At 51.8% G+C, this 23,713-nt stretch overlaps 1 protein-coding gene across 3 annotated transcripts; it reads left to right on the top strand.

Annotated features, from left to right (window-relative positions):
• Positions 1-1,291: 1,291 nt before the first annotated feature.
• On the top strand, positions 1,292-22,079 carry MGAT3 (beta-1,4-mannosyl-glycoprotein 4-beta-N-acetylglucosaminyltransferase). Of its 3 annotated transcripts, none has more exons than XM_072341585.1 (2): positions 1,292-1,547; positions 15,789-22,079. In XM_072341585.1, exon 2 carries the CDS (start codon positions 15,790-15,792, stop codon positions 17,296-17,298), a length of 1,509 nt encoding a protein of 502 aa, XP_072197686.1. In that variant the 5' UTR covers positions 1,292-1,547; position 15,789; the 3' UTR covers positions 17,299-22,079. The 3 variants fall into 3 exon arrangements, with proteins under 3 accessions (XP_072197686.1, XP_072197705.1, XP_072197697.1); XM_072341604.1 differs by lacking the exon at positions 1,292-1,547 and adding an exon at positions 5,557-5,594; XM_072341596.1 differs by lacking the exon at positions 1,292-1,547 and adding an exon at positions 13,831-13,912.
• Positions 22,080-23,713: the final 1,634 nt, after the last annotated feature.

Here is a 23,713-nt window from a genome sequence, read left to right as displayed (position 1 = left end):
TCTCTTCCATGGCAAGAACTTCACTTTTTGTACCATTTCTTTCCTCCTCCAGCCTCATTCCTCTCTCTCAGTACTTCTGCAGAGCTACGTACAGAACCTGGTTCACCTCCAGGTGCCTTCAGTCATCCTCCAGCTGAGCTTGTAGAGGGGAAGTACTCCTTCATTTGTGCTCTTTACCTCCAGGACCATCTCAACCTTGGCCTTAACACTGGGACAGCCCTTCAGCAAGGAAGACCTTGGCGCTGGCTGAGCAGTTTGTGCCCCTTCTTACTCATGCCTTTCCACTGCTGTTAGGTGAGGAACCTCTTGGGTTGCCTTAGTAATGGTCGCCACCGCATGCCTCTTTCTGTTAAGAGAAAGTAGAATGGTTTTATTGGAAGGGCGGTGCTGCAGTGGCACAGGCTGCCCAGGGAGGTGGTGCAGTCACCATCCATGGAGGTGTTCCAGAGCCGTGTGGATGTGGCACTGAGGGACGAGGTCAGTGGGCACGGTGGGGATGGGCTGGCGGTTGGACTTGATGATCAACCCTGCCCATAGCAGGTGTGTTGGGGCTAGATGATCTTTAAGGTCCCTTCCAATACAAGCCATTCTAAGGTTCTATGATCTTGGAGGTCTTTTCCAGCCCTGTCAATTCCATGATTCTCTGACCTCTTGTGGATTCTCATTGGGTCCCCATAAGAGCGGTGTGAGGGCTGCCTGTACTGGCACACAGCACAGCTCAACCATCACATAATGGCGGGCTAGGGAGGGCATTGGCACCAGTACTTTGTTTTGAACACACTGTTATTCTAAATTCCCAGCAACTCACAAGGAAGGGTGTTCTCTAGAGCTGCTTCCTTTTGACCTCTGTAGCTCTCAGTTGCAAGGGGTGCGATCCCACACACGTTTCACTGTATTCGCAGCCAGGTTTGTTTGGGTTCCGCCTGGCTTTGCTTGCCTCTCCCCAAACCGGCCTTGAATGAGGAAGAACGAAGGGAAAAGTTGAACTGAGCAAAGGCAGCTTTTGCGGTCGGGGCGCGGGATGGAGAGTCAGCAGATGCAAAGCTCTATTTCTGGCACCGCAGCCAAACTTCCTGCGCATCGCCGGGCGCATCTCCCCACAACGGCGGTGCAGGGAGATGCTGCGGGGGGAAGAAGGGCAGCGCAGGGCCGCCCCGCCGCCCTCCCACACCCCATCGAAGGAGCTCCGCGCTGCTTTGTGCGGGGGGCGGGGGGCGGCGGGCGGCGGCAACCCGGTGGGGGGGGGGGGGGGGGCGGGCGCGCCGGGGGAGGAGACAGGCTGGGAGGGCGGCACAAAAGGGGCTGCCGCAGCTCTACTCGCCGCTGCCGGCGGGGCTCCGCTCCGCATCCCTCTGCCCGCGGCCGTTCCAGTGGGAGGAGAAGGAGGCGAAGGGCTGAAGAGGAGGAGGAAGGCGGCGGGGGGCTGCGGGCTCGCCTCGCCTCGTTCCGGCGCCGAGCCATGCCGGGGGGCGGCGGGCGGGCCGGGGGCGAGCGGCAGCCTCGCCCCGCCGGGGGCCCGGCGGGCACCGCCGCTGCGCCGGGCGGGGGTGAGTGAGTGAGCGCGGAGCGGGGCGGGGGGAGCGGGGTGCGCAGCTCTCGTTGGAGTTACCCCAGGGCGGTGGGACCCCCCCCCCCTTAATACCCCCTTCGGCCGCCACCTGCAAGTTCTGCTCGCCCTCCCGCTCCCCCCGCCCCCCCCCTTTCCCTTCTTATCTATTTATACGAGCGCGATTTTTTTAATGATTATTTTTTTATTCTCCCCCTCACCTCCCTCCCAATAATCCCAGCATCCCCTGCTAGGGAGCAGCGGCGCTGGGGAGGAGGGAGGCGATGCGATGCCGCCAACCCCCTGCCCGCAGCTGCGGGGATGGATGGATAGATGGATGAATGGATGGGTGGATGGAAGCAGCCTCCGGCCGGGGCACTGCAGCGGAGGCCCAGCTGCTGCCTGCGAGCAGGGCACGGGCTGGGGACGCGTGCCAAGGCTGCAGCGAGCGAGAAGGAGTAACAGGAGTGCGTGCGTGGGAGGGCAAACACACACACACACACATAAATACATGTGTGCCATCGGCGTCAAGCCTCCCCCCTGCTCCAGCTCCGCGTCAGACTGAGCCCCCCCTGGCTGAGCGCTAGCTGCGGGGGGATGCGGGCACCCACGTTGTTTGTGAGATGGGAATCGCTGTGTGTTCCTGCTGGGGTGGCACGGGCTGGCACAGCCCCGTCCTTGTGAGTTTTGCTTTCTGGGTGAGCGTGACAAGGGTGATGGGTAGTGTGCGTCTGCTGCAGCTCTGGGCTTGCTCAGGGAGGGAGTGTGGAATGGGAGGGTGAGGCACTCAGTGCCTCAGTCCATGGGCTGCAGTTCTGCGAGCCCTGTCTGATTCCAGTACTGCAGCTGAGGTCTGTTGTGTCCCCTCCATTCTAAGGGCCCCTGTGTGCGTGCCAAATACCTCTCCTCCCCATAACAATCCCCCTTTTACCTCTGGATCCCTCCCTTCCAGTGGGAAGTTTGAGCCCGTGATAATGCTCGAGTCACCAGGATCCCCCAGCCCTGTGCAAACCGCATTCCCCCACCTACTCCCATCCATCCCTCTTTGCCCACCTATTCCTGTCCCTCTTTACCCGACCACAACAGGACATGAGTCAGCGGGGACTTCTCAGCCCCCTTCTCTAAGGTTGACCCATCGGTCCCTGCCTAGAAGTGGTGTTTGAGTCCAGTTGCAGCCTGTGACTTGTGAGACACTGGCAAGACCCTACTGCTGGAGCCAGCTCCTCTGGGAGAGCTCAAATCTTGTAGGATCTGCCATTGCTTGACCTTTAGACAGCAAAGAGCTGTCTTGGAGGGGAGGAAAAACCCACAGACTTCCCACCTTCCAGCACTCCCCCAATTACCAGAGCCCCCTGTGCACAGCTGTAGCATCTGTGTTGGGCTTTCAGCCCCATGGTGGTGTTGGGAATGCATCCTCTTGACTGTGGATGGAGGGGAGAGCTCAGCTGCTCCCCAGGAGCCCAAAGCGATATAACTCAGCCTTTGGACAAGGGCTGAGGGACGGGACAGGACCCTAAAAGTCCCCCTGAAGGTTTACAGCCCCTCTGTGCCCTCGGGGTGATCTTGCAGCAGAAATACACTGCAAGGTACACCATTCCCTCCACGTGAGGGAAGCCAGTACCTGCATGGCTTGTTTATCAATGTCCTGGATGCAGCAATTATCTCCTTATGGGAGGGGTTCTGGTAGCTTCAGGTGAGCTCTTGCCTGGTTCCCAATACTGTGGCGCCACTGCTGCCTGCTCTGCCCACCTATGGTATGAGGCAGTGCTGGAGCTCATCTCCACCACAGGTATGTAGGGCATCAGCATCCCTCCAGCCACTTATTGGTAAAGTTGGAAGAAGAGAGATCTACCTGTGTGGCACATGGGGATCACCCTGGCAAGGTGGTCAGGAGGTGGAGGTAGAAGCCAACGGGTGCACCTGCACTACGGGAGCTGCCCACAGCTGTAAGCGGGCCTTGTATCCACCAGGGGACGGGGATGGCTGGGCTGTGGGGGCTGCTTAATGTACAGGCTGCAATCACAGCTGCTCTCATGGAGTTGGTGTTTGTGCTTCTCCTCTGCATTGCTTATCCTCCTCTCCTCATTCCCACACACTGTAGGTGATGCACGGTGTGACCCTGTGGCCTGCTTGGTGTCACATCGCATCGTGTCTCCTTATGGGCTGGCTGTGTGAGGCTCAGGTACCTGCAATGAGGTCCTGCTGGGGATGTTTACATGAGCATGGGCCCTTCTGTAGGACTTAGGGCTACTGTAAGCTTGGTGTGTGTGTGTATGCAGCCATGAGTACAGGCATCAGGAGCCGCTCAGGACAGTGCGTGGGGATATTGTTGTGTGTGTGAAGGATACCCTAGTTCAGATGGGTTTCCCTCGCTGATCCTCCCTTACAAGAAGGGTAGTAAGGAGGATCCGGGGAACTACAGGCCTGTCAGCCTGACCTCGGTACTGGGTAAAGTTATGGAGCAAATCATCTTGGGTGAGATCGCGAGGCATCCAGGAGGTCAGGCCTAGTCAGCATGGATTAATGAAAGGCAGGCCATGCTTAACCAATCTCATCTCCTTCTACGATTGGGTGACCAGGCTGGTAGATGAGGGTAAGGCTGTTGATGTAGTCTACCTGGATTTCAGCAAGGCCTGTGACATGGTTTCTCACAGTATCCTCCTGAGGAAACTGGCTGCCTGTGGTACAGGTGTACCCTTCTTTGGGTAAGGAACTGGCTGGAGGGTTGTGCCCAGAGGGTAGTGGTTAATGGAGTTAAGTCCTGCTGGTGACCCGTTACAAGTGGTGTCCCCCAGGGGTCAGTTCTAGGGCCCATCTTGTTTAACATCTTCATTGATGACGTGGATGAGGGGATTGCATGCAAGCTAAGTAAGTCTGCAGATGGCACCAAGTTGGGAGCTGGTGTTGATCTGCCCAAGGGTAGGGAGGCCCTCCAAAGGGATCTGGATAGGCTGAATCGCTGGGCTGAGGTTAATGGGATGAGGTTCTGTCAGCAGGCAGAGATGAATTCAGTCTCATGGCAGGGCTTATAGCCGAGTTCTCAGCGTGCTGTGCCTGAGCTTCCTCCTGTCCACCGAACAGCATCCTCGAAGCGCACCTGCCATCCAAAATTGATATTTTTCTTTTTATTTATTTACTTATTTATTTAACCCTCCTCATGCGCTGGATTGTAAAAATGGAGGAAAGCAGCCAGGAAACGTGATGATGGATGGATGGGGCACACTGGGCCACTGCTCATTCCTACAAGCTGGCGAGGTTTGAAGTGGGGTTACTGGCTCTAAAATGGGCCCTTTGTACATTGTTGGAGTCTGTGACCCAATCAGTGGGACGTGGCTGGAGGAGGTGGTGCTAACAAAGACTGGCACAGCTGACAGCAGCCAGCAGGGAAGGCAGTGGGGGTGCACCGGCTGGTACAGTGTGAGGTGCCTGGAAGGGCTAGTTCAGGCTATCAGCCCTGCCTGTAGAGAATCATACCATCATGGAGATTGAAAAGGACCTCTATGATCATCTCGTCCAACCACCAACCCACTGTGACCATCCATGGTGGGGCTGTGGGGTCAGAACGGGGGTGCTCAGGCAGTTTGGGGCAGCATGATGCTGTCCCTGGGGAGTGTCCCATGGCAGAGCTGGGGGTTGCCCATAACTTCCACGCTGCCCTACTCACCATGGCTATTGCTGCCCCATCCCAGTAGCACTCTGCCATTGTCCCCCGGTGTGCCAACCCTTGCAGGCCAGGGTTAGTGAGCAGTGTCACTCTGCCATCCATCCTCTTGGGCCCTTCTGTCTGGGGGTGTTGCTCTGCGTCTGCTTTGCATGATAGCAGCACCGCAGCAAGCGGGCTCAAGGCACACCGAGAGACCAATGCAAATCAGCGCTGCTGCGGAATGCCTTCAGCAGCTGCTATCTAATGCAGGGAGCTGCTCCGCTACTTTATTTGCGTTAGCATCCCCTGTTTCGGCTCTCAGATAGTGGAGGCCAGCAGACAGCAGCGTGGCACCGAAGGGAGCCTTGGTCCCTGATGCAGAGCCCTTTAAGGAGGAAGAGGAAGGTAAGCTGCAGCCCCGTGATTTTCAGTTGAGGCTGAAGAGAGGGCTATGGCAGTGCTTTCAGTTCCTCCTTTGCCTGTGAGAATGCTTCTGGCTGAGCACTGGGGAGGAGGAGGATAGAGCTCCCTGCAGACAGAGCACGTTGGGCACAGCCACAGCACAGAGCCTGTAGGAGCTGGAAGAGGTAGGGGCTGTGGGTGAGCCCTGTGATCGTACAGTGTGGGGCAGGCAAAAGCGGGCAGGTTGGGTGAGCGGTGCCCTGGGGTGATCAGTATGAGCTGCTTCCTATTTGAACGCAATCTGTTCCTCTACGCCTGCCCCACAGCCTCTCTCCCTGTGCCTCGCCGTTCTATGCAGCCTGGGAGGACCTGCTTCCCTCCTAGGGCTGTGTGAGGTCTCTGGAGAAGTGGTGGCCCAAAGAAATGGCTGTTTCCTATTGGGTGTCCCCGAATACCTCCTGTCATGCTGCTGCGTGATGCAAGTGGTCACTGTGTTCCTCTATATGCGCCACTGGCACTGAGCCTCTGTGGCCTCAAATTCCCCATCTCGAAGCAACTTTTGGAGCAAGGGTTGACCACACCTGCACCCAGCCTGGCTGGGGGGGGGGGGGATGATGGGATTGCTTCTGCATAATTTAGCAGTCTCTTGAATTATTTATGGTGCTATTGTGCTCTGGAACAGAGTCTTCTTGCTTCCTGTGAGTGCTGGGGGGGGGGGGGGGGGGGGGGGCGAGGAGGGGGGAGGGAAGGGTGTTTGTCAGGCATCCAGGTTCTATCACTGAACAGTGAGGAAGTGCTGTGGGTTTCCTTTCTGACCCTGTTTGTTTGCATGTGTCTTAGTGCAGCTGAATTGCTTTGCGAATGCTCTTGTTGAAGAAAAAAGAGCAGTTTCACTTTCTGCATCGTTCAAACGTGGAGCGTCTCTGTGGCATGGCCTCCCTGAGCTCAGAGCACTGTCCTTGCAGCGAGGAGATGATGTCAGGCTATAGACAGTGAATCCGATGCTTGGATCTGGTCTCTGACTCAATTACAGGGCAGTGCAGTGGAGCTGGGATGGGCATCACAGGGTTATATTGGTGCTAGGTGGATGGCTGGACTAGATGGTCTTAGAGGTCTTTTCCAACCTTAACGATTCTATGATTCGACACTATTCAGATGCTTGAGACCTTTCCTTTGTTGGAAGACCATGCAGTCCTGCCCAAGTGTTTCTTAGCAGTACGTCAGATTCTGCAAGGTGTTCAGAGTGTGTTTGTGGTCCCATCTGCCCTGCATCTCCTTCCTTTCCCCATGGAGTGTTGAGATATGAGATTTTAGTGCCTTCCTCTTCTCCTTCTTTCTTTCTGGCATGGCTGTGCAGGCAGCTAACTTCCCAGAAACAGAATTCAAAATAAATGTTTATGTCACTGGATACACGAAAGGGGAGAGGAACTTGGTCTGTGATCAAGAGGTTGTGGCATTAACTGCCCTGTGTTGTACTGCTGAACGGAAGGGCTCAGCTTCCCTGTTTTTATCTGCGTGGTGTAAGTTTGTGGCTTTTGCGTTGGGGAGGGGCTGGCCAGATAACAACCAGAGATCATTGCAATGAGCTGTGTGGTTCCACTTGGGTCTCAGCCTGAGACAGACCCTTGCTTTCCTCTTCATAAGGCAGTCTTGGGGAAGAATCACAGAATCGTTAACATTGAGAAAGACTCTAAGATCACCTGGTCCAACCGCCAGCCCATCCCCACCATGCCTAATGACCACATCCCTCCGTGCCACATCCACACGGCTCTGGAACACCTCCATGGACAGTGACTGCACCACCTCCATGGGCAGCCTGTGCCACTGCAGCACCGCTCCTTCTGGGAAGAAATTTATCCTTATATCCAACCTGAATCTCCCGGAGTGCAACTTGAGACCATTCCCTCTCATCCTATCATTGTTATCTGGGAGCAGAGGCTGACCCCCACTTCGCTACAACCTCCCTTCAGGTCATTGTAGAGGGCAATAATGTCTCCCCTGAGCCTCCTCTCCCGCAGCCTGACCAACCCCATTTCCCCCAGCCGCTCCCCATTACACTTGTGCTGCAGACCCCTCACAGCTCCGCTGCCCTTCTCTGGACACGCTCCAGGGCCTCCATGTCTTTCTGGCAGTGAGGGGTCCAGAATTGAACATAGCATTCAAGGTGTGGCTTCACAGTGCCAAAGAGTGGGAAGAGAAGTGTTACAGCCACCCATGTGATGTCTGCTATGGCGTTTGTCTTCACTGATGACAACGAGCTCTCTTTCTCCAGTGATCTGCTCCATAGTCCTCTCTGCTCGGCTTAATCTGAGGATCAGGATAGTGCTTTGCTTTGTGCAAAGGAATGTTTGTACAGAGAAATAAACATATTGTTGAGACCCAGGCCTGCTGCAACGCCTGTAAACAAGATCCAGCCTTCTGCGGGAGGCAGAAGAGAGATTTATGTGACCCTGAGCTAAGTGCATTAGGAGGCTTTTGATTTCATTCCGGGAAACTGCCCCTCTTCGTGGTGCCATATGCCTGTTACCGGCATAGAGCCCTTACCCACGATTTGATTTGTGCGGATTTAATCCGAAGGGCTGCTGTGCTGCAGTCAGAAGGATTACATGGGCAGGGGGTTGTCTTTGCGTGCCGGAGCCCGAAGTGCTCTGCATTGCCCTGTGCCCTTTGCCCAGCCTGGAGGAGGGTGTCTGGGCTGATTCACTCCTGCCTTGGGGCAAGGCATTGAAGAGCTCTCCGCCTATCAGTGCTCTCCTCCTGAAAATAATAACAAAGTGAAGTGGCAGCGGGGGATCCGGGCGGCGCTGTGTCGAGGTCTTGCCTAAGTCTTGAAAGAGGAAATGAGGAACAAAGGCAGAAGAGACAAATAAATAAGGGTCTGTTCTTAGTCCAAGGAAAATTCCCATGGGTTTGTGTAGCATTCTTGGGAAGATGCAACGCTCCCGGGGCTGGAGTTGGTTTTTGAGACGTAAAAGGGGAAAGAAGGGGGGAGAATAGGGTGTGGGAGAGAATTGGGGTGGGCGTAGAGGAGGAGGGGGAGACACCCAGAGGAAGCTCTCAGCATGGAGTCAGGTTTCTCTGGCTGCTCCCAGTGAAGAGGGGTTAATGCTTTCTGCATGGGGTTGGCTGGTCACCAGACATTCAGAGAAGAGGGGGATCTGGGGAGTGCCAAGTGGGGGACCCCTGTGGCCTGAAGGGAGGGGAAGGAAGGGGCTGGGAATGCTCTTCCAAAGAGTAACAGATCAGCTACTGTGGGAAAGTGAGCACCCTGCCAAACCCCAAGTGGTTGGTGATGGATGGGGGAGGAAGGAAGGCGGGGATGGAGGGCCAATTCTTCCCTGTGGCCGCTAGGATCTTCCTGCTGCTCTGTGGCCTCATTACTTATCATCTTTCTGGGGCTTAATGAGTCACCTCTGCCTAATTTGGAGATCTTTTATCTTGGGGGGCACAAACAACTGCCACCCACTTCACATCTAACCAAAGGCGGACATGGTTTATTCCCGCCTTTGTAGGCCTGTGCACTAAGCCCATCACTGTGGCATCAGGTGCTTCTTGCTTGCGTGATCTGGTGCACCACTGCCGTATGCCCTCAGCTCTGAGTTTGATCTTGGTCGCTCATTTTGGTGCTATTCTCGGTAGTCTTGACTTGTTCAGCAGATTTGGACTGCCTGCCAGGGTCTGCTTTGAAAGCACTTTGTCTTCTAGATGTGTCCTTGAGATGTTCTTCTTCCCTGATGCTTCCAGAAACTGGCTAGCTCACAGCAGTTGTCTGTGAGACTCACTGGAGCCTTGGTTAGATGAACCCTGCTCAGAAAGTGGCCTGTCCCTTTGAGTGTCCGAGGATGCAACTACATGATGCAACAGTTTTGGTGAGAAGTGAATAGCTGTCATCCACAAAGTTTCTGCTGTCAGCCGCTTATTCTCATCCTTAGGCACTTCTCTTGAAGTTTATTTTTAACTCAGATTGGCTGCTGATTTGGATTTCCAATGTGAACTTTCATACTGACAGCCTAGGGGTGGTGAGCCGTGAAGGTGGTGAGTGAGGAGTGAGAACCTAGGAAACCACCTCCGTGCTTCCATAATGCACTGCTTGGTCTTTGAAAGCATACTTCTTTATCCTCAAAGTGGCCATGTCCTGTATCTGCGATACATTGAGACTAGCTGACAATTCTCACATACTTCTTTGATTATCCCATGGCCTCCCTGAGGACAGAAGTCGCTTTTGTGTAGTCTTGTCCCTGTTTCATTTTGGATTCATGATGGACCCTTCCTTCCCTGTAAGAAACCAGTCAGAAAGCGATGGAACTAGCAGACTCCATTTTGTGTTCCCGTAACCACTGCACATGTGAAGCAGAGAGCAGCAGCGCTGTGTTTGGCTGGGAGATAGGCTTTGCATCCTTGGGTGTGTGTGGATGTATGTGAGCACGTGTCTTGGGACCCGATTTTGGGGCCAAGTGGTGATGCAGCCTGCAGAGTCATCACAGCACTCTTCAGGAAAGTAAATGTTGTGAGGAGGCTGAGGAAGAGTCCTTCCAGAATATCAGGCGTAAGTGAAGGAGGGAAGAGGATGAAAGTGCTATTTTCCCTTTAGTGGAAAGAATGCTTAGCCTAGCGGTGCTAAGAAATCAAAATTGTGCTTTCTGAGAGCATCTGAAGGATCAGAACGTGCTGAGGCATCTCTAGCATGGTGGAAATCCCTACGGTGGGGCTGGTTTTGGTTAGAGAGAGAACATTAGTTACTAGGGAGCCTAGTACAGCTGAAGGATACTGAGAAGAATATTTGTTAGATTCCCGTGGAGTTAGAAATCCAGCTTGAAGTTTTCTTTAGCATGCAGTACTATACCCTTGTGATGGCCAAGTAGTTCTTGGATAAAATTAAATTGGTGTCTCGTAGGCCGTTATTGGATTTCAGTAGAGTTTTTTAGTCTTCTTTGAGCTGATCTTCTTTTAAACTGGGGGCTGGAGAATTATATAATTATGCTGCTATTAGTATTATGGTAGTTACAGTAAGAACAAGCTGTTCAAGTGAAGAGTTTTATAATGGACTCTGAAGGTGTTTAGACTTTGGTTTATTCTTGTGACTTCTGGAAGATCAGTCTTGAGACAGAACGCTGTCAACAAAGACCACTTGATCTCCAGGTCCCACGTGCTGTGTTCTGAGAGTTGAAAGCTGTGTTGTTGCGGAGTACATAGCTGTCAAGTTGGACTCATCGCTCCTTGTGCATCCCTTCCAACTCAGGATATTATATGATTCCATCTTGCTGTGGCTGAAGATACGGCATCTAAAATAGCCAAGGCTGCCTACTAAAGAGCAGGGCAAGACAGGTGAAAATGGCCAAAGCAGTGAAAGACCACAGAATGTGTGGTGTCCAAAGGTAGTGCTTCTCTGGGAGGGTAGAGAGCTGGGCTGACACAGCATGGTTTTTCTGTTGTGTTCTGAACAGCCTTACCTTGGCCTTGTATAGATTCACCCTTCTGTTTTCTTTTTTCCATCCATCTTTCTTCCTGTCTTGATGACTCCCATTGATGAGTGGATGGCAACTCTGGAAGCCAACTGCTGTGGTAACACCCGGCTGAGAGCAGATACCTTATCATAGAATCATGGAATCATAGGAAGGCTCAGGATGGAAGAGACCTCGAGGACCATCCATTTCCAACCCATTTCCATGGCCAGGGCTGCCAATCAGGCACCATGTCAGTTTGCCCAGCCTCTACCCAGGCTAGCCTTGAACAAATGTTTCTGCTTGCCCCCTTGTTGAAAGGAAGATAATTAAGACAGAGCCTAGTTCTCCCTTTGCTTGACCCTATCAGAAGGGTAACTGTGCTGATGGCTCACTCCAGCTGGCTGTGCTGGCAGTGAGTCAGTGGCACCTTGTGGTCAATTGCCTCAAAGCTGCAAAGGAAATGCGTAGCATGAGGTATTGCTGCTTTGCATTAGCACTGTGGGCAGTAGCTCATAATGAAGGTGGCGGAAGAATATTGTATTCCATCCTTGAAATGTGGATGGAAGTCGATATGGGTCTGCCTATGTTCAAACCACCTTGTACTGTGACCCTGAGAGAAACTTCCTGCTAACATCCTTGTACTTTGCAGTTGCTGATAACATCGTGGCATCCTTCACGTGAGGGAAATGCTGAGCCCTACCTACCTTCTGCTACATTCATGCTTCACTTTCCCTGCTACCCAGCTTTGTAGGATAATCTTCTCTTCTTATCCTTAAGCAAGGCACAGTCCTGCTGTTCTTGAGCTCGTTACGTTTCTGTTGCAAACAAATAGTAGTTCTTCCTTCTGTTGCTGTTTGCAGATCAAAAGCAGCTCGAGATTTTAGTCTTTTAAGATACTGTGGCCCTGATGATGTGTGGTGCTCTGGGATTAGGTCGACTTAGCACTGAAGAAGTGCTAGTGCCCCAGAGGCTGTGTATTGTGCAGCCAGTGCCCTGTTGTATGGCCCTGTGCCAGCGTCCTCCAGAGGAGAACATTAGGACTGGTGAATTGGCAGCTCTTAGCTGTGCATATCTTTCTCCGGCTCCTTGAAATCAGGATATGATTTCAGGATGGTATAAATCAACCGGTCACTTGATATAATGGCAAAGTAAAACTGTAACAGGTGCCTGGGGATAACTCATATGCTTTCCTCTTCTGAAAGCCATTTCCTTGCATGGCAGAGACATGCGTCTTCAAGCAAGGAAATACCAAGGTTGTCCCTTTCAAAGAGGAGCTTTCGGCTCCTCTTGCTGCGACTGAATGCTCCCGAAGCTGTTTATAACTGCGTGTTCCCTAACAAGCTTTGAAAGGAGCTGGCTGTCCGTGCCCCTCCTTGCTTTTCCTTCTGCTTGCACATTAAAGCTTTTATTTTTGCTGTTGTTTTTAACCTGACAGTAACTTGTTCTCTCCTCACTTTTTTTTTTTTTTTAATTCTTTTTCATTTTTTCCCCCCTCCTCACTCAAAATTGTCATAAGGGAGATCTCTCCTCTTGCTCTTTTCTGTGTTCCCAGTAACTGATGACTGCTTTGTGCCAGAGCAGCTGGGGTTCCTTATGACAAGCTGAGATGTCTTCCTGCCCTTCCTCATTTCAGCTACACGTAAATGTTCTGGGTGGGGAAGGTGGGTAATAATGCTTTCCTCCCCTGCTGGCCTTTGTCTCCAATTAGCCACTGCTCAAAGCGCATCTTTTCCTGCAGTGCTGATCAGATGATACGGGAAGGGATACGTGACGGATGGCTCTCTGCATCTCAGCCCACCCAGGGGTGGATGAGCTCTCCACTCCCTGGCAGAGGAATCCCTGGCATGTGAGAATGGAGGTGGTTCCCAGGGAAGAGGTTTTTGAAGAGGACACGGCTTTATTCTTTGCTTCCCTCCTTTGAAGAAGGGATAAGGAGCAGGTTTGTGTTCCCACTCCTTCACAAAGGCAACTGAGCAGTGAAAACTGCCTCCTGGGAAATGTCGGCAGCGGAACAGCAGAGGGTACTGCAGGGCCAGCTTGCTTTGGCAGAGCTGCAGGGCAGGCTGTGATAACAGGGAGGCAATGCAGCCATGCAGGGGCTGAGGAGCTGCAGAGCCTTGTGCTGAGCCTGACGGATAGTGATGTATGCAAATGTCAAGTGAGGAAAATAAGCTCTGCTTCTTCAAACCGTGTGTCCTGCTAGGTTGACATGGCACGGCAGAGCCTGGAAAGTGAAGCAGTTTGTTAAATGTCAGGAGCTACAACTTCTGTGAGGGAGTTTCCCGTGGCATGTGGAGCATTGCGGCCATCTGGGAAGAAGGTGAAGACCTGCTGGATGCGACTCCTTCAGCATTTGTCCTGTGTGCTGGGCCAGCTCAGAGGATGCTGGCTGCCATGCACTTGTGTCCTATAGGAACTGGAGCCTTACTGGAGCAGAGCAGTCCTTCATCTCACCTGAGCCTTGGTGACCTGATATCCAGAGGTAATACCTTGGAGGAAGTACAGGACACCCAACTGAAGAGAGCTGCACTAATGTACCAGCAAGGGATGTCTTCTAGCAGTCTCTGCTTGCTGTCTTTCCAGATTCCTTGTACTCTTCTCTTCCCCATACCTCAGGAAGGAGCAAAACTGGGAATGTAGAAGGAAGAGGTGCCAGATACTCTTTCTTGACACCGTGAGTGGTCCTACTGCTCCTGAAAGACAATAACAAAGACTTAAAGATAAATAAAATACCCTGGGCACAGTGAGATGCCCTTGGGTTCCCATAGCCCCTCGCTTTAACCCCATGAAGAACTCCTGAGGAAGAGCAAGATGGTTCTTTACAGCTTCAGAGGAGGGAACAGCACCAGGCTCTCCATCGCTGGGATCACCACAGAGGTAGCCTCTTGTGAGCTAGGCCATGGCTGTGTTGGGTCCCTCCTCTGTGCTGTGTCAGAATATATCAAAAGCAAATCCTATAACTCTTCCACTGGCTTCAGGCTTACAGTCTCTGTTTTTACAGTGAAATAACCCAATCAACAAGGAAGCCCTTGTGGCACAGACAGAATTCAGGGGATGGCATTGGCGAATGTCCTAAAAATGTCACTAAAAAGGCAAGCGTGAAGCTTCTAGAAACGCTTGCTGCTGAACTGTAATGTATGAATGTGGACAACCCTTCTATCAAAGTCCATGTTGAAGCCCTCGGTAGGCAGCCAGATATGTTTTCCTTTGAGTGGTTGCCATCTGCCTAAATTTATAGCTTTTCCCTTCAGCATTAAGTTCTCCCCAAGTTAATCAGTAAACGTGCCCTGTTGTATTTCACTCGTTCCCCTTGGGTGGGCTGGGTGCTTCTTCGCTCTGCTCCCATCCAGGGTGCTGTGGGCTGTGGGGAGTGCCAGGCTGGGAAAGAGGAGCAGCCTGGCATGGGGCCGAGGGCTTGGGCTGCCTCCGAGTGCTGCGTGAAGGGGTTATAAGCAATGGCATGGGATGTGGCATACATATCGGGGGGACCTTTGGCCGGGGGAGGAGACACTGTGCGGACATCATACCATAGTGGGGAGCTGCCATTGAGGAACATACGTGTCAGGAGCATGCTGGTGGGTTTTGTGGGCATGGAGGGTTTTACGCTTTTGGGGGGAGAGCCTCCACCTTGGCAAGGGTGTTTAGGTCACCTTGTTCCTTTATCTCTTTGCCTCAACCTTCCCGAAGCAGCAGCATGCAGCTGCCTTTTCTTGTTCTGCCCGGTGAAGTGTTGGGCGAGGTTGTTTTTTTTTCTTCCTTTTTTATCTTCTTCCCTTCTTCCTTTTTCTGGATCGTAGTCTTCAATCACTTTTCTGCCTGACAGCAGCTCCGCGCTCCCAGCACAGACTGGCGGATGGGAGGTGGTATAGGAAGAGGATGAAGGCTGTATTTTTTTTATTGTTCTGAGGAAAGGGCTGAGCACTGCTGGCTCCTTGCTGGCTTGACGTGGACCCCTCATGACAGCTCTGTATTGCCAGCAGAGACAGCTGGGCAGTTTTTATAGCCACCTTCATCCAGATGGAAAAAAAAACAACACCCCTCAGCATCTGGTCCACAGAAGATGAAAAGCAAAGGGAGACAGCTGGAAACATGGTGGGCACAGAGGGGTGGGAGGGGAATAAAAGTGAAAATCTTAACACTTTTTCCCTGTTTCCCATACAAACTTGGCTAGCGTTTCTTAGGAACAAGGGGATTTTATGGTGTGTGTTGAGAGTAAACACTGGGAAGATCTGAGAAGCGTCGGTGTTTTCCTGGTCCTGACAGCCTGGCTATGAGCTCAGGCCCCTAAGACTGCATTTCTTATGCTGGCTAGGTTTTAGCTGTGTACCTTCTACTCCTTCTCATCCCTCTTGCTCTCTTGCTCTCTCTTCATCTTCCCTGACTCAAGACCTGTGTTTATTTGTTCCCATCGGTGAGTGGGGACAGATGTGCTAAGTGCAGTGCCTCACTAGATAGTGAACTCCTCTTGTTATGGATTTCTCATCTTTCTACCCCAAATCCGGCGCCTTTCCTGTCTTTGTGAGACTGTAAGGCTGTAACTGCTCTGGTGGAGGTTCAGTTTGGTGTAACCCATCCAAAGCCCACTAAAAATGTCAGGGGGTGGGGAATTTGGTTTAAGTACAAGTCTTAACAGATGCGTGCTTAGTTTGGACCTGCTCTGTGGCATCCCCAGCCTATTTTCCTACCACTGACAAGCTTTTTTGCACCCTGGCAATTCCCGAATGTGACTTTCCTTTTCATGACTTTTTCACAGGATGAAGATGAGACGCCATAAGCTCTTTCTGACTCTCTGCATGGCTGGTCTCTGCCTCATCTCCTTCTTGCACTTCCTGAAGGCCCTTTCCTATGTCACCTTCCCCCGGGACCTGGCTTCACTTAGCCCCAATCTCGTCTCCAGCTTCTTCTGGAACAATGCCCCCGTCACGCCACAGGTTAGCCCTGAGCCTGGGGGTGCAGAATTCCTCCGCACACCCCTGTACTCCCACTCTCCCTTACTCCAGCCCCTGCCACCCAGCAGAGCCAGTGAAGAGCTGCATAAAGTCGAGTTTGTGCTGCCGGAAGACACGACGGAATATTTTGTCCGAACCAAAGCCGGTGGTGTCTGCTTTAAACCAGGTACCAAGGTGTTGGAGAAGCCACCAGTGGGAGGGCGGCTGGAGGAGCGCGTGGATGGTGTGGCATCAGGGCGGCCCGCTCGCAAGCCGCTGAGCGCCGGTGGGACCAAGCGGCGCAAGTGGGTGGAGTGTGTGTGCTTGCCAGGCTGGCACGGCCCCAGCTGTGGTGTTCCCACCGTGGTCCAGTACTCCAACCTGCCCACCAAGGACCGCCTGGTGCCAAGGGAGATCCCCCGGCGGGTCATCAACGCTATCAACATCAACCATGAGTTTGACCTGCTGGACGTCCGCTTCCACGAGCTGGGAGATGTGGTGGACGTCTTTGTGGTGTGCGAGTCGAACTTCACGGCCTATGGAGAGCCACGGCCCCTCAAGTTCCGCGAGATGCTCCTCAACGGCTCCTACGAGTACATCCGCCACAAAGTGCTCTATGTCTTCCTGGACCACTTCCCTGCTGGTGGGCGCCAGGATGGCTGGATCGCTGACGATTACCTGCGCACCTTCCTCACCCGAGATGGCGTCTCTCGCCTCCGCAACCTGCGCCCAGATGACGTCTTCATCATCGATGATGCTGATGAGATCCCAGCTCGTGATGGAGTGCTCTTCCTCAAGCTCTACGATGGCTGGACAGAACCCTTCGCCTTTCACATGCGCAAGTCTCTCTACGGCTTCTTCTGGAAGCAACCGGGCACCTTGGAGGTGGTCTCAGGCTGCACTATGGGGATGCTCCAGGCTGTCTATGCTACCGATGGGATCCGTCTGCGGCGCCGTGAATACTACACCATGCCTGGCTTCCGGCAGTACGAGAACAGCACGGGACACATCCTGGTGCAGTGGTCGCTGGGCAGTCCCCTCCACTTTGCTGGCTGGCACTGCTCCTGGTGTTTCACCCCAGAGGGGATCTACTTCAAACTGGTGTCTGCCCAGAATGGGGACTTCCCCCGTTGGGGTGACTATGAGGATAAACGAGACCTCAATTATATCCGGGAGCTGATCCGGACTGGTGGATGGTTCGATGGTACGACGCAGGAATATCCTCCTGCTGACCCCAAGGAGCACATGTATGCTCCCAAGTATCTGCTCAAGAACTACCAGCAGTTCCACTACTTGCTGGAGAACCCGTACCGAAAAACGGAGGGTGCTGGTTGAGACCACTGGGACTCGTGTGGGAAATCAGAACTTCATGACAAAGGGAAAGAGTCGGGTGTTTGTCTGTTCCTTTCTTTTTTGTTTTCTTTGATTCCAGGTGGGTTGTGCCATTTCTCCATGGTCTCCGTCCTCCCTCCCTTCTCTTCTTCCCAGGGTGGTGCCTGGGGACAAATTCCTCAGACAAATGAAGGGAGACCTGGGCAGGAGGAGGGGAGAAGTGTGGGCAGTAGCACAAAGACCTCCCTGCATCTCCTGGACCTTTCCGCTGGTTGGATAGAATTGCTGCATCCAGCTGGTGGGTTTTCTTCCATTGGGGGCTGGGAAGGCTCCCTGAGGAGAGAGGGCAGCTGTTCCCATCCACCTTCATCTGTTGTGGATCGGAGCAAGCACAGATGTGAGCCTGAGCTGTTCATTGAGCGTGTGAGTCAACAGGCACAAAGCGATGCGAGGGGTCACGTGTGCAGATGTGTGTCACAGGCATTTTTTGGATGAGTGAATGTGCAAAAGCATCTCAGTATGCATTTATTTTTTTTTATACCTCTATGTTCAAAGTATTTTGGGGAAGGCAAATCCTTTGCTTCCGAGGTGTTCTCCCCTACACGCTGCCTCCTCCCACTAATTTAGTATGTATGTCCGGGGCTGTCTCTTGGCCTGATGCTCTACCAGACCTGAAGCAGGCAGGTGGGAAGCAGAGAGGAAAGCTGATTTGTTTATTGTTTTTTGTTTCGTTTTGTTTTTTCTTTCTGTTTACTCCCTTTTCACCCTGCCCCCACAATGCTGCACTGGCTTGCTCCATAGGAGCTGAAGCATCTTCCCTGCAGCATGTGCTTTGTTTGGGTCTGGGATAAGCTGCAGGGGACTAAATCAGATGGTGGGAGTATATGTTTACAAGTGCATGGTTTCCTATGTGCATGAGTGCTAACATGCATGGTTTTGGTATGCATGTGGATGTTTGATAGTGGTGTTGGGAGGGGAGGGGTCAAAGTCGGTCTTGGGTGGTGTGCGTGGTTTTGGGAAATGGTGGGGTCCATAAGCTGTGATCTGTATTGTCGTGGATGACATTTTGGGGAGAGCATCAGCTCCGCATAGCAGGGTGTGCCATGTGGAGCTGTTACATGCCTCTCTGGCTGCATTTCCACCCCTGTGGGCTGTGTCTGCTGCAAGGATTCTGTTTACATGTGCTGGCTATTTCTTCTTGCCATGGTGGAAATGAGAGGAGAAGGGCAAAGCTCTGAGTCACTGATGGGTGTCGTGGGGAAACACAAGGCATGTCAAGGCACAGGACCCATTGGGAGCTTGTGGGGAATGGGGCTGTGGGTTGACTCCCTCTGAGACCAGAAAGAAGACTTTTCTGGGACAATCTTGCCATCCGCAGCCTGAGCTGTGCAGATGGGGCCATGCCGAGTAGAGGAGATGGAGGATGACATCCCTTGCAGCTGGTGGGCCAGCGCCCACACAGAGTTGGACACTGGTGCGTAGATGAAATCTAGCCTGTTGCTGTAGTGGATGCGTTCAGCTCATGGAGGAGGCAGATTGGCATCTCCACCCTCACCACCCTTCCTTAGCAGATGGCTTGACAGAGTGCCCAGAGCCCGCACTGTGGTGGGAAGAGGGAAAAAAACATGAACGTGCTCTGTTGGCCTTACAGTGGAAATATTGACTCATCCTCCAAACAAATAAGTGAGGATCATGTGGAGGAGGAGAATGTTGTCATAACGAAGAGTGACCCTGATATCAGGCCAGCTATGCTGGAGCAAGAGGGTTTCTGTTGACCTCAACTCACTCCATCAGGGCTTCATATGCCTGTGTCATCCAGCCCATTCTCTCCATTGTGCTCCATTCCTATCTCTGTGTCTCTGTCTTCTCTTTGCTTCTCTAAAGAAGTGGAAAGCATCAGGAAAGATAATTCGGTTCCCTAAGAAGAATGAAATTTGAACAGAAAAATGAATGTCATTTTTCTGATCAAATTGAGTTGGAGTTCATCTTAGTTCCTTCCCCCATCTCACGTGCCATAATGCCTGCTTGGAAGAACTGTGGGATCCCCTCTTCTCTTGTTGGTTGGGTTTTCTTTTTGTTTTGTTTTTGTTGGTTTTTGTTTTTAATACATATGTGTATGTCGCTGTTTTCCCTTGTAATGTGTGTCTCTCAAGAAGAGGAAAGTCCCTTTGAGAACTGAGAAGGAGAAGGCTTAGTGGGTGGAATGCTCTCCCCTCATAGAGAAGCTGTGGCTGTGCTGAGCTCAGTCTTGTTGATACAGGAGGGAATCTTGCCACGGTCACGGGGAGGTCTGAGGCAGGGGGAGACTGTAGAGAAATCAGGCCTCAGCTGAGAAAGAAGGAGTCACATTTAGCAAGATTAGAATGATAGCGCTGAGCCTGCTGCATGAGGGCTTTCCCCAGGGATAGCCAGAGGAGAGCCCAGTGTATTAACACAAGGGATTTGGTAGCAGTAACATGAAAAATAAAAAGGGAAGAAGCTATTCCTCATTTTTAATCTAGGACCTACATTCAGGCATTGCCTTACCTTGGTGACAGCTACACAAGCCTCAGGTCAAGCATTCCTGAAGACGAGAGAGAAGTCGGTCTTTGCGTGGGTGCTTTGGGAGAAGCGGAGCCCCACAAAAAATGGGCTGAAGCGCACGCTTGCTGAGGCTGCACCACCCAATCTGCAGTGGGAGCAGCCTCTCCCTTCCTACCAGCCCTTCCCATACATTGGCTCCTGCGGGGATTTTTAGCGCATTGCAAGTTGTGTTTTCATCACTGGGGTATGGTTTTTGTCTCAGGAGATTCAGATAAGCCGTAACTGCAGTTATCAGCATCTCCTATTCCCAAAGTTCAGCCTGTTCCCTTCCCTCCCCTCTCCTCCACTATTTGCTCCATTGTTTCCCTCTTCTCCCTTCTGAGGAGGTCCCACTGGAACAGATGAGATGAGAGCAGCACTGGGGCTCTTCTGCGTGATTCTGGTCCTGTCCACCTCCTGGATGTCTCCATTTCCTTATTCTTAGGAAATCAGATTTAAAACAGGCTTCTGTTGTGGGTGGAGGAAGGGACTTCACAGCTGAAATGCATTTTTTCTTTCTCAAGAATCATCCAGTCTTTTGATTTAAGGCCAAACCAGTTAATGTTCCTGTTGTTTCTGTAAGCCCTGTGTTTATTATCCTTAGGGAGTTGGAGTGCTTGTCATTAAAAATCTTCCATCGCCTCCCTTGAGGGATGGGGACAAGCACGATGATTTCTGCAGAGTGATTTCCCAAGGTGGTGGCTTGCCCTCAGCCATCCCTGTCTCAGTCAGACAATGAAGTTTGGAAAGAGAAGAACTGAAAAGCAAATCCCATTCTGCCCCAGGACTGGTTATTGCAGCGAAGCCATGAGCCTTTCTGGGACTAACGTTATCCATGGTTCACCAACCTTTCCCTGCAGCCATGTGCTTTTTCTTCCCCAGAACCTTTCCACTTTCCAATTAATTGGTGTCAGGGAAGGCTGGGTAGATGAGGCAGCACATGGCATCCCTATACTTTGCCTTTCTTTATGCCCAACTCTGCTTGACTTCCTTTGTGCCCATGCATGGCTTTGGGGTAGGGAGCTTCTCTTTCTCTTTCCTCTCTGGTGAAGAAGAGGATGTAGGTTGTTGCCTCTGCCCCTCTGGAGGAACGAAGGCAGTGAGGCGGTGCAGTACCCAGCAAGGGATGGGATGGGGTTGTGCCTGCATGAAGGGCAACACACTCAACAGTCCGCTCTCGCTGTTGCTTTCTCTGATCCGTGTGTCCTGCTGAGGTGTTTGCTGTTGTGCAGCCTGTTCTGTGTGCCTCCGTGCTGGTTAAAGGCAGGGGACCTTGTGGCCTCCAGGTAACTTACAAGTCAGGATGGGGGCAGCGTTAGTGCAGAACGGGTATTTGTTCCCCTGGTATTTGTTCCTTGTGGGGTGGCAGTGTCTCTTCCTGTCCCGCTGCTCCTGCCAGCACTCTGTGGCTGCTATGCCTCTGCACTGTGAAGATGTGTCGGGAGTCACTCCTGGTCCTGTTAGCAAACACTGGCGGTGAAGAGGGAAGGGGTGGCTCTTCCTGGCCTCACTGACCTCAATCCTTGGTGGGAAGGGAGGGAAGCATGGCGGAACGGATCCCAAATCCCTCTATTGCTGCGTTTCCCCTATCCACCAAAAAATCACCTTCTGATTTCTGAGACATTGGGTGAATCTGCTCTTACTGAAAAAGACGGGGAGATGGAGATGTCAGGAGCAGCTCTAATCCAGCACCAAGGAGAGCTGTTTCTGATGAGATACACCAACATCTAAAGCATTGGGGACTACAGAAAATGGCTTAAAAAGGGATCTGAAATGTTCTGAAACTTAAGAATCGAAGCCACTGTTGTTTTTTTTTTCCTTCCTTTGAGGATGGTGATGCAGAATCGTCCTGGAGGAGAGCCCAGCAGCACTGCTGATGCTGGGTTCCACCTGGATCTCCTAGTGGTGTTGCCACTGGGGTGGCCCCAGGACACCGTATTGGTGAAGGAACGTGTGGACTTGCCAAAAACAATTAAAAAGAAAAAGAAAAAAGAAAATAAAAGAAAAAGAAGAAAAAAAAGGAAAAAGAATCTGCAAAACTCCTTTCCACTCTGTAATTTATAAACAGCAAGTAATAATGAACTTTTTGTAAGGATAAATCAACTGTACATTCTGAAATCATTTTCTCTGTAAATGGTTGGATTTCATTTCACCCTTAAAGGGATGCTTAAAAGGAGGAAATAATAAAAATAATAATTAAAAAAACAAACAAAATCACAAAGTCTGAAAGGAAACCAAGGCACGTGTGTGGCAGCTTTTATTTCTGAGCACGGGAGGTTGCTGCTTCCCACCTCAGTGGGAATGAGGCTCATAGGAGGGAGGTTGAGGGGCAGCCCCATTGCTTTGAGGGGTGACTGCTCTGCCCAGAGCAACCCTATTCAGTGTGTTGGGTGAATCCAAGCACGTGGGGGGATGTGACTGGGGAGCACAGCATCACCACTCGCAAAATGGTCACACACCACCATGCCCTGTCCCTTCACTTTCAAATGAAGCCATGGAAAACGTGGAGCCCCAGCTGAAACCATTCCACTACAGAAACGTCTCTCTGGTGGCTGATTTTCTGTGCAGTGTGTGAGAGAGCATGACCTCCTTGGCTTATTTTTAAAGCCATCTAAGGTAATTTCGGCAGCTCCCATTACTCCCTATCAAAACCTGGTCCTGCCCTGAATTCTCCCAAGCATCTGGTCTCAGCAGTGGCTTTGGCAAGGGAACTTCAGGAGCTCGTGTGCAATCTGCAACCATTTCACTTTTTAGTGTTTTTACTTGCCTTGTGCTTTGAGTTTGTTCCTGGTCTCAATGATAACAAAAGTAGACAGTATTGGCTAGTTTCGTTATGATTCTTAGATTGAATTGCAGAATCATTCAGGCTGGAAAAGACCTCTAAGATCACAATATCCAACCAGCAGCCCATCCCCACCATGCCCACTGACCATGTCCCTCAGTGCCACATCCACACGGCTCTGGAACACCTCCAGGGACAGTGACTGCACCACCTCCATGGGCAGCCTGTGCCACTGCAGCACTTTTCCTATGGAGAAGTTGTTTTTCCTAACATCCAACCTGAGCCTCCCCTGCTGCACCTTGAGGTCATTCCATCTCATCCTATCGCTGTTACACAGGAGAAGAGGCCGACCCTGCTTCACTACAACTTCCTTTCAGGTTGTTGTAGGGATCGAGATCCATTTCCTCTTCTTCCTTTCTTCCACAGCCCTCTGATGCTTTTATTTTCCCCCTTGTGAGAGGCTTTCCATCCAAGTGGAATTTCGTCATCCATCACTGATGCCTTAATGCTGCTTCTGTCCTCCTTTCTGGAGCAAAGAGCCTGGAATGAGCACACACTCAAAATTAACAGATAACATTTTATGTGAAGAATTTTTAGCATTCCTGCTGGTTGCTGCATTTTTGGGCCCTAATAGGGACTATTCTAAAAATAGGTGGTCACCAAAAAGTCTGTGAGCTTGCAGGTATTCAAAAAGGGAAGGCAAGTCTGAGTGCTTGGGCCCATGGCAACGTAACAAGGCAGTTGAAGAAATGCGAGTTGACTTGGTCAAAGGTTCTCACATGGATTCTTCTTGCCTCTAGTACAAAATCTGTTCCTGACATTTATATGAAGGAGCAACGTAAATGGTATTTCTTGATGTCTTACAACACTTTAAGAAAAGACATTGACAAACGGCAAGACCTTTCCCCTCACAAAGCACCAGTTTCTGCTGTGTGGGCTGGAGAAGGGATTAACTCCTCCATGAACTGGTCCGTGGTGGGGACCCTTGTTTGCAGAGCTGATGATGGATTGAGCATGGGGACACGCGGATGTGCCCTCTTTCAGAGCCTGCCCTTGCATCCCTCAAGATGGACT

This window comes from Excalfactoria chinensis, chromosome 1, assembly GCF_039878825.1.
Source record: "Excalfactoria chinensis isolate bCotChi1 chromosome 1, bCotChi1.hap2, whole genome shotgun sequence".
Lineage (NCBI taxonomy): Eukaryota > Metazoa > Chordata > Aves > Galliformes > Phasianidae > Excalfactoria > Excalfactoria chinensis.
Note: the sequence above shows the minus strand (reverse complement) of the source record. Positions and strands in the feature narration are given on the sequence as shown.

Excerpts from the sequence above, each read along its gene's own strand:
- MGAT3 (XM_072341585.1), top strand. The coding sequence starts at position 15,790 with ATGAAGATGAGACGCCATAAGCTCTTTCTGACTCTCTGCATGGCTGGT.